This window comes from Eurypyga helias, unplaced genomic scaffold (assembly GCF_000690775.1).
Source record: "Eurypyga helias isolate BGI_N326 unplaced genomic scaffold, ASM69077v1 scaffold44873, whole genome shotgun sequence".
NCBI classification, from domain to species: domain Eukaryota; kingdom Metazoa; phylum Chordata; class Aves; order Eurypygiformes; family Eurypygidae; genus Eurypyga; species Eurypyga helias.
In genome coordinates this window covers 2,225-12,774 of record NW_010240326.1, presented here as the reverse complement: position 1 = coordinate 12,774, position 10,550 = coordinate 2,225, and the positions used below count along the sequence as shown (strand labels likewise).

Sequence of the window (10,550 nt, the reverse complement as noted above, 5' to 3'; positions counted from 1 at the left end):
ACACACCACACTGCATGACAAACCGCGCTTGGGTCAGAGCGAGCTACGCCCGACACCGCGGTGCGTGCCAGAGCCATCGGGGGTTCTGTAGCTGAAGAGGAGCGGGTACCCCGTGCACACCCGGTGCACACCCAGTGCACAGAGGCATCTCTCCAGTCGCACACCAGCGAGTAACAGCCCAGCAGCGAGAGCATCAGGGGAGTGTCAGCTGAGGTCTGATGCCAAACACGAGCTTGAGAGGTTTCCTTACGCTGTGCTCGGTGCGGCAGTTGGCCCAGGCTCCTACCGCAGTCTGACCTCTCCCTACGCCAGAAAAGGAAGCTCTCCGTACAATCCAACCGCATCCTGGGCTGCAGCAGAAGTGTGGGCAGCAGGGTGAGGGAGGGGATTCTGCCCCTGTACTCTGCTATGGTGAGACCCCACCTGGAGTGCTGCGTCCAGCTAAGGAGCCCTCAACAGCAGAAGGATATTGACCACTTGGAGCGAGTCCAGAGGAGGCCACAGAGATGCTCCGAGGGCTGGAGCCCCTCTGCCATGGGGACAGGCTGAGAATTGGGCTTGTTCAGCCTGGAGAAGAGGAGGCTCCGGGGAGACCTTATAGCCCCTTCCAGTATCTGAAGGGGCTACAAGGAAGCTGGGGGGTACGTTTTACAAGGGCCTGTAGTGACAGGACAAGGGGGAATGGGTTTAAATTGAAAGTGGGGAGGTTTAGATTAGGTATTAGGAAGAAATTCTTCCTGGAGAGGGTGGGGAGGCACTGGGACAGGTTGCCCAGAGAAGCTGTGGATGCCCCATCCCCGGAAGTGTCCAAGGCCAGGCTGGATGAGGCTTGGAGCAACCTGGTCTAGTGGAAGGTGTCCCTGCCCATGGCAGGGGGGTTGGAACTGAATGATCCTTAAGGTCCTGCAGTCAGCTAAAACATAAACGCTACCTCAGGCACAGCCTCTGGATTGCTGCTGGGATATCCCAACAAAGCAGGAAAGACAGAGCCTGAGAACACGTATTTCAACAACAAATCTTCCACTTAGTTACTGTTTCTGTATCTTCCCTCTGAAAGGACGTGACTTCCTGTTTCAGGGGGACTTGCTACACTACAACGCAGAGGAGATCAGAGTTAGGGAATCATCCTTACTTTTTCCGATGCTGTTGCAATTCTTGTTCCCTGCAGGTTTAAAGCTATACAGCTCAACACTCCTTCATGGGCCGGTATGTCGACAGGAGGCTTTTCTGTATTCGCGAGATCCACTATCTGCACGTGCCCAGTGTGTGTCCCAGGAAATGCAAGAAGAGAATTATTACTATTTGGACAAAGGACACAGAGACCTAAAAGACAATAAAAAAAGAAAGACAAGAGACAGTAACTGTGTAGTTTCCATACCCTAATAAAGCTCTCAAACACTTCAGAATAAACAAACGTAACGTAGGAAATCAGAGTTTCATTCTAATGGAGGTTGCGCTACCCGAATGCAATCCGTCCCTCAGTGCAGAGCACAGGGAAGTAGGGGAGTCCCGTGATTTTAGCTTTCCATCATCACTATTGCCCAGTGATCGAGTTGTGGTTGTCCAGAACCCAGATGTTTTCAGAGATCAGCTCCATCAGGCTGTTGGAGCAAAGACTACGAAGCCCCAGAGGTCTCCTTAGCAGCCGGAAGCGGTAACAGTTGGCAAGAGGCGGTGCTTCAGTTTCTCCTCCGTCAGTAAAACTGACGGGCACTCATCCCCACCTGAACTTGGGTCTTAGGGCACTCTTCCTTTTGCAGCCCGCTTACAGCAGACCCCGCCTCTCCCAGGTGCCTGCTGACAGCGGGTGAATCCCCGCAGACTCAGTCCCCCGCCAGCGGAGCAATGAGCCTCTGCCGCCCCCAGCCCTGCCAGGCGGTTGGCATCCCGGCCCTGAGCACGGCCTGCCCTCCCGTGCCTGCTCCCAGCCGGCGTGAAACCCTCTGCAGAGGGCAACGCAACCTCCTGGTGGAGAAAACACCTTCCCAACGCCCACGCTGATCCTCCCGAGACACCGAGCACAGCCAACAGCCCTTGTTCTACTGTCTGGCACTACGGAGAATTCCGCTCCATCTTCCTGCAGCCGTAAGCCACGCACAGCTAGGCCAAAGCGTGCGGCTGACCCCGGAGGGTGCTCACCTCTTCCCTCTCAAGGCTCCTTCTGGACAGCACCTCCCTCTTCCAGTAAAGCCTACTGCAACAGGACCGTTTCCTTCGCTCAAACCCAGGCCCTACCGCTCCCACATGGAGCCTGGAGCTCCCACCACTCCACCACTGCACGAGACAGTGCCTGGCCTGGGGCACGAGTACTGGGCTTGGGTCAGGACACCGTCTGCTCCTTTCCCCAAAACCCACAGCCACACCTCGCTAATTAAAACAAAAGTGCCAGGTTGCTAATTAGGCTCAACACTGTAGAACAGAGCAGACCATGAGAAAAGAGGAATGATGCGCTTTTAACAGGGTCTGTGTTTATAATTAAGCTTTCAGCACAAAATACATCACATTTAAGAGCTGTATGTCGCCTTCTGTAAAGAGTCTGTACGGAATGAAACCTCTAACAGGAGTACCTGAAAAAGCCTTTTCTGTACCAAGCCTTAATAGACTTTAACAACCATCTTACAAACACCAAAGCATCTCCAAGAGGCACAACTGTGGTGCAGCAATCCAAAGCGACTTCCTAAGTGACCCGGATTCAGGCAGCTGAAGATACACAGCACGCGAAGAGCAGAGTAACCCTCCCTCCACTCCCCAGGCTCACACACAACTCACCTTTCGGGTTGTAGCAGGTTTCGAAGACGTGCAGCTGGTGGGGGTTGTGTGTGAACGTGAAAACTTTAATCATCGAGTCCAAGACAACCACAATCCTGAAAGAGACAAAACGTTCCTATGACTTGGGGTGGGTAAAACGGGGACATACATATTGATTCAGATCTGCCAAGGCTTTCAACTGCTTTAACGGCTAGATTCTCCCCCTCCCCGCAGAGTTATGGCCTTGCAAAAGCCACGCAACTGTGAGGCTGCAGAGCACTTCTCCACAGCTGTACAGCAGAACCCCTCTGCCCACACAGACTCCAGCAGCTGAAGATGCTCTTGCTCTGGAGATCCGTTTGAAATCCCTTCACACCTACAAAAAGGCAGCAGTAGCCACATGAGAACGTTTCCCTCCGACAGGGGCCAGGGAGCCTTCCAGGCTTGGCACCCGGGCTTAGGATACCAGGGCTGTGATCTGTTAACACCCAATGCCTGCCCCCAAAAGCCTGCTTTACCCTAATTGCATGATCTCATTCTTTCCACAGACTGCTGGCACTGGATGAGAACAGCCTCCAAAGCCAAGCTGCGTGTTCAGAACACGATCTTTGCACCTACCTATCTCTTCGCAGCTTAACTGCTTTGACTTCTGTCGAAAACTCTATCTCAATGACAGTCTTCTTCTTCAGGTCATCCCAGATCATCACTGGAAGAGTGCAGAGATTGCATCAGATCATCAAGGCATCTCCAGAGAGCCACACTGTCTCCACTCTAACAACTTCTGGCTTCTGAGAAGATGGCACACCCAACAGCCAAGCAGAGTGGCATCCCGCTAACCAGAAGGTGTTCAGCTACCACGCATCAGCCAGCTCCTTCGCACCCGCCCCCTCCTCCCTGCTGACTCGTGCAGGTAGGAGCTGGAGCACTCTAACCACAAAAGCTCACAATAAAAATACATTTTTCTAAAAGAAAATTGGGGTGGTTTTTGTTTGCCCTGAGCCTTATCAAAGAAATACAGCAGCAAAACCAAAGCAGCATGGTAGGCTACACAGCGTGCCAGCCAGGGACCTTTCTCCCTCAAGTTGCTGAGCCAGAGTGTCTCTGCAGAGTTACCCCGTGAGAATCACAGAAGCACTAAGGTTGGAAAAGAACTCTAAGATTATCCAACCCAACCATCAACCCAACACGACCGTACCCACTAGACCATGTCCTCAAGCGCCACGTCTACATGTGCCCTGAACACCTCCGGGGCGGCACAGCCTTGGTCAGCAGGTCACTGCAGGCAGCTGCCCGTTAGCCTGGCAGCAACAGCGACGTGGTGTTTCACCACGAGACGTTCTGTCTGGGAGTTTCACACAGAACACCTGTGAGACCTACTCCAAGACTCACCTTTGTTAGGTGGGTACTTCGGCTTTTTTCCTCCACCTACTAGTGCTAAATAGTTGCAGCGAAACAACATTTCGACGTGGCCAACGCCGCCTTCTAGAAATTCTGAAAGACAAACGTATTTTAGTTGTGTCAGAACCTGTTAAACTGCCATCTCATTTGTAACACTGCTACCAGAAATGCTGGCGTTCTCTAGCGCTGCTCCCAGGCGCCTCAGAGGCGCAGCATCTCCCTGCCCTGGCCGGCCTTAAACAGGGAATCCTCTGGGACAGGGATGACGGACAGGAGATCTGACTGAACGGGTGGGGCTTTGGGGAATTTTGGTTTGTATGCTTAACATTAGGATTCTCAGCAGCTGCTTTATTTTTCACAGCAAGGAAGATCACCGTGGTTGTCACGCAGGCGGGACAGCTCTCGTTTTCACATGCAGAGAGAACACAGCGAGGTTTCACAGTTACATTAAAACGTGCTGCATGACAGGAGATGCAGCGGCGTCACCAGGGCAGCTGGGTCACTTCTGTAAGACACCAGGCTTGTAAACGTGTTCAGAACGAGCGTCCAGTTAGCCCAAGTTCCTTCCCTCACGCGCGCACGTTGCAGACCTGGTGTTGCTCTGTTCTGCTCACTCTGCATCTGCAGAAATGCCAACAGCACTCCTGAGCACAAACCTTTTTGTTTGCAGGGGGATGTGTCTTCATAGACTTGGAGGATTCGAGGGAGGAAGGGAAAGGCACGTAGGTGTGACTGAGCTAGACCCTAGAGCTGTTCTCTACAAGAGGCAGGGAGTACGGTCCAGCTCCAGCGAGCCGCCGCTCGCTACCGCAGGAAGCCGTGACAGCGAGAGAGACCGGCTGGTGCAGTTTCCCTTTTGTAGTGCAAGGAAAAGGGTTTTTCTTTAAGCATCTCAGCTGCAGAGGAAGCAGAGTGAGGTGCCATGCTCATGGTGCAGGTGGAGGAACAAATATCAACCAGGGGGTTTTATACCAGAAGAATTTTTCTGTTTGATGGCATTCGAGGCAGGACTTGGCTTTGCTTGCACAGCTGAGGGGGATGCCTGGCGTTCCAAGAGGGGACTGAACTGTCAGGAGCAGAGGCTGTAACTGTGGCCTTCAAGGCAGGTGAGCAAAGTTAAAAAACAAACTTCTGCTTTAAGAGACCGTGCAGTTACTCCACACGCTGGCAGGCGGCAGCGGGAAAGGTGGATGAAACCAGGAAACCATTTCATAGCCAGAGGAAGAGGTGACGTTTCTTTCACAAGGCCTCGAGAGAGACCTGCTGGCAGAAACCAGCGAGAGGGTCTGAGGAGCTGGGAGGAAGCACCACGCTGGAGAGACGGAGGCATGTGCGCGAGGGGCAGGGCAAGGGAGGCGATGCAGTTAGACACGGCAGCGCATCTGGGTGAGGGATGTCTGTGGGACATGACCGCACACGCTGAAGGTGGATGTCTGGGAAGGGATCCATACCGGAGCAGTAAAGCCCTGGATTTCCTACAAGTCCGTGTGGTTTCTTCAACAGAAACGGACTGCCGTTCTTTTGACTGCCACAAGTCCGTGTGGTTTCTTCAACAGCAGTTTTGACTGCTGAGTTTCCTTCCTGAACAGTCGCACTTGGACACCACCCCCCTGCACCAGATCCTCCTCTTAACTCCATTAAAGCGTCTAAAGCACGACAGTGGACTTTGTAACGAAGAGGAATTATCACGGCAACAAACCGTCTCAGAGCAGTCAGGAACGACAGCCCGAGACAAGTTAAGAACGCGCCATGTGTTCTGGATCGGTGTTAGAACAGACACTTCAGTCACTGTCTTCACAGTGCTGGCAGGCGATGCCTGCGCAGGGAACTCCGTGCAACGCTAGGATGTAAGAGGGAAGCCCGGGTGTAACAGCTGAGACTTGGTGTCATGCTAGGGTAGAGATCAATTGGATAGTCCCGGATGGAGACTGTCTGTCTCCGGTAGGTTCAAACACACAGGGAAGCTGCACAAGATCTCTCTGTAGCTCTGCAGCCAGCACAGCCTGACCTCTTGGAATCTGGAGGCAGTCTGGCTCAAAGAAATGTGTCAGGACAGGAGTCCTGGAATTCTGTCCAGAGCTACTGGCAGGGGGGTTTTGGCAAGGAACTCAGCAGGGCTTCAACCTCAATTCTCACCCTTTCAGCACACCATCACAGATGATAGTCCCAAGGCACGTCGCTTATGAGAGAACAGAAGATGCTCCGAGGGCTGGAGCACCTCTGCTATGGGGACAGGCTGAGAGTTGGGCTTGTTCAGCCTGGAGAAGAGAAGGCTCCGGGGAGACCTTATAGCACCTTCCAGTGCCTGAAGGGGCTACAAGGAAGCTGGGGGGGACTTTTTACAAGGGTCTGTAGTGACAGGACAAGGGGTAACGGGTTTAAATTGAAAGTGGGGAGGTTTAGATTAGATATCAGGAAGAAGTTCTTCCAGGAGAGGGTGGTTCAGCACTGGGACAGGTTGCCCAGAGAAGCTGTGGATGCCCCATCCCTGGAAGTGTCCAAGGCCAGGCTGGATGAGGCTTGGAGCAACCTGGTCTGGTGGAAGGTGTCCCTGCCCATGGCAGGGGGGTTGGAACTGGATGGTCTTTAAGGTCCCTTCCCACCCAAACCATTCTATGGTTCTATGAGAAAACAGCTTTCAGCTTGGGCCGCATGAACAGTGACTGAAATCTCTTACAGCACTAGGAAGTGCAAGCCTGCCTGGCTGCACAGGAATTGCCGTTTCAAATACATTTCTCCTTATTAAATCTTTTCTATCGCCACAGGCTGGAGGTGCTGGGAAACCCGTTCAGCATGTCAGCTTTCTTCCTAGGTTTAGGGCTAGAATCACATGGCTAGGATTAATTTTCCCTTATTTCAACTCGGTTATATTTGCTTCCTGATAAAGAAGCCCCACTATCTGTTACTACAGTTCATGTAGTCGTTCCTGTTAAGACATGATACTGGGTTTATCACCTCAAGATCCTCCCAGATGTTTTTAAGTGTGCAGTGAATCTAAAGTTTGGAGCATCAGAGGTCTGAGCTCACAGTGCTCTTGCGTGCATTACTCGTAGGAAATGCTATGTTTAGATTCCCAGTAAAAAGGCGTTAGATTGATTGCTGTACCAGATACGGCACAAGAACCGAACGACTCTCGATGGTACCTAACGCCACCGCAGCCAGCAACTCTTCCCCCACTGCCAATAACCAGCAACAGCTCGCGCAGTTCAGCCTCTGGGAGAAGGGGAGACAAACGCATCCTCAGCCAGGTGTGTGCAGATTCACGGCACCTGAACATCTCACCAGGCAGTGGCAGAAGCGACTGTCCCTTTGGGACCAGCATGGCCTTCCCTTCTTCAGGCTTCCTTCCAAGCCTGCCAGCGACGGAGCGGCACAAGCTACCAAGAACCTTACAGAAAGAACTGAGGAGACAGAGCTTCCAGCACAAACTGGCATGGCATACATAGTAAGCATTTTACCTTGTTTCTCTTTTTCTTTGAGTGGATCTGCATTATAAACCCGGAATCCATTTTCCATTCCACATGCAAAGCATCCTGTAGTAAAAAGCACACATACAGACACATATATAGTAACTGCGAGATACACCCAGGGACTAAGCGAGAGGTAGAGGGTTAAGAGCGTCACTCGGTAACAGCCTGTTAAACTGGGCTGGAGACCGCGTGCAGGCTCTGTTCGTGGTGGCAAGTACGAGTCGTTCGGAGCAGCTGTCCTCTGCTGGAAGTGGGAAGGTCTCAATATTCCTTTTAGACAGATGAGAAAGCAAGGGAAGGAAAGAGAATGATTCCCAACCCACCTGTACCCACTGCCATGCACTACGGGGGGAAGGAAATCTCCATTTGGACTTCCACAGCCCAACAGTCGTTACGGAGCCAAACCCCTCCTTTCTTATTAGATCCAAATCTGCACTGCGACTCCAACCCTGTGAACTATGACCCGCTGCTCGTGTTTCCACACGAGAGCTGCTCACACGCAGTTTTTACGAACGCTCCAGCGGGAGCCTACCGAGTCAGATGCCACAGGTACAGGCCAGTAGCTCCAGTCCAGGGGATGACTAGAAGCCAGGTGAGTTACATTCACGTGCAGAATTACGCGTGTGCCTTTTCAGTGCAATCCAAACTCCCCCACTCCTGTCCTGCTGCTTTACTCGCTGAGGGGGGAGGGCAGTTACTAGCACACAGAACTGCCAAGTGCAGCACAGCTAGCGTCGCGAGAGGCAGGCTGACAGACGATTAGCTGCCACACGGTCCGTATGTGCTGGATAACGAATCCAGTTAACATCTTCAAGGTACTCGAACAGAGATATTCAGATTACAGTGCACAAGAGTAAAACCAGACTAATGACTGCAATGATTTTAACACCCCTAATCCAAATCAAGAAGCTATGTCTGTATGTACTCCTTCCCCAAACCTATACCCAAAACCAGAGGGTGGGTGGGGAAAGGATGGTGGGAAGGCTTCACTCCCAACGTAAGGTCTCCAAACCATTTGCTCGTAGCCAGGGACCCGTGATTTCCGCCACGCAGACCAGACTGGTTTGCTGCGGAGTGACGGCTCAGAAGCTGGCAAAAAGGCTGGGGCCGTTTCAGGAACTCCTGGCTCCAAAGGTGGACAAACAGCCAGCAGTGCCTCTCCCGGCACAGGAGCGACTGCGGTCTGCGCCCCACGGCCCTAACGAAAGCTCAGCTGAGAAAGCTGCATGCGCTCGCTGAAAAGCCAGTGAGCAAGAGTCAGTGACGCTCCTATCTCACGCAGGTTAAGCTGTCAGAAGACTCAACTCTGCTGGGGACGTGTTTTTCTTTTTTTCTGGCCATTGCAACAGCGACTGCTGTAAAGGAAATCCACTACGCAGCACAAACAATACAAAAATGTGTAATAAACAACAGCGTTAGTTTAAAAACTCCACCATTTGGGAGAAATGATGCAGCCAGTCTGAGATTCCTTTTTAATACTTCAGGAGTTTCCTTCAAGTAGGACCACTTAAAAAAACCCAACCAAGCACACAACCCCCAACCAACCAAAACTCAGCAGCCACAGAAAAAGGCACCACACGCATCCTCTGCTGTCAGACCAGTGTCTTATGCGGTGTGGGGGGGTGTGTGTTTGCCAGCATCCGTGGGGTTCCTACTCACTGAACTCACACGTACAAAGGAAAAATGACTATGGGATTCATCTCTGCACTCTGCGATGGAGAAAGGAAACAATTTAATCCTCTTAGTCTACGTACAGTCATGGACCCAAAGTACAGGGCTGCGCAAACAGCACAGAAGGTGGCAAAACAGTGAAGACAGACACCCCCACAAACCCTACTCCCCCAACCAGAGGCACAGACACAACTTCACCCCGTCCGAGATGCTGTAATGAATGAAACACAAAAGGTGCTTGTTTACATGTAAACACCTAGAGGGTGGTTAACCAGCCTATAATGATTAGATTAGCAAACATAGCAAAACAGCCACTTTTAAGCCAACTATATTCACTTCTCCTCCCTCTCTGCGCATCGTCCCTTCGTTGGCCCTGCCAGCCGAGCGCGTAGGGGTGCGCAGCGCTGAAACGGCCGCGCGGGTAAGGTGCCACCCCGTGCCGTACGCTTCCCTGGGAGAACTAGAAAGCGAGTTACAACGGACACATTTCTCTCTACACAAAGCCGTACCATACAGGATGAGAACAGATCTGTTGCTGGTAGCTGTAGTGTGTAGCCATGTAATTATTTTTCCCGCAGCAGCTTTATAACACAGCATCGCGTTTCCAGGAGAGATGGAGAGGGACGCTGACGCTGTTCCATAGCAGAAGAGCTCTGTAGGGTTTTACTGGTGTCAGTACCAGCAGCTTGTAGCAAACCCAATCAGAACACGCCTAATGCAATCAAACGCAGACATGACGTTTCCTGTAGCACCACTACAGCTCTTCTGCAGGGCCAGACTCGTGACTAAGACGTGGGCTGCTTTTAATGCCTTGGGAATATCTACATTTTTACCTGGAGACAATACACCCGGACTGAGGGCGTGTGAGGAACAGCAATAGTGCCCCAGAGTCGATCATTACCAACAGAGGCACAAAGTTCTCTGTCATGGCAACCCCGCAGCCAAACAAGGGGAAAAAAAACCCATACAGGAAGACGACTGCTACTCATTCAATTCCAGGTTACAGGAAAGGCTTCAGAGCCCCATGTTTCCCACCTGCCTGACCGCAGTGAGATGACAAGTTCGACAGCTCAGCACAGCCTGCAGGCTCTGCTGTAGGAGAGCTGGGGCTGGGCTGCCAGAAAAGGGAGTTGCGGCAACAGCAGGCATGCCTCCTGCCAGGGGAGGTTCACATCTCCTTTAAGAAGGGACAGACACGCTGCCAAAGAGCCACCCACAGATGACAACTCCGATACTTCCATAAAACCCAATCAGAGGCTAGGA

General features: G+C 52.1%; 1 protein-coding gene across 1 annotated transcript in view; it reads right to left on the bottom strand.

The window, feature by feature from the left end:
- The window catches only part of WDR45B (WD repeat domain 45B), a gene marked incomplete at its 3' end in the record, with an annotated part of 8,253 nt that extends 580 nt beyond the window's left edge, over positions 1–7,673 (bottom strand). Inside the window, exons 1-5 of the mRNA XM_010148396.1 lie at positions 7,605–7,673; positions 4,138–4,239; positions 3,367–3,454; positions 2,770–2,864; positions 1,133–1,323 (exon numbers count right to left, since the gene is read on the bottom strand). Of these exons, the coding sequence (XP_010146698.1) occupies positions 1,133–1,323; positions 2,770–2,864; positions 3,367–3,454; positions 4,138–4,239; positions 7,605–7,662 (534 nt within the window). The remainder of the gene's footprint in view (positions 1–1,132; positions 1,324–2,769; positions 2,865–3,366; positions 3,455–4,137; positions 4,240–7,604) is intronic.
- Positions 7,674–10,550: the final 2,877 nt, after the last annotated feature.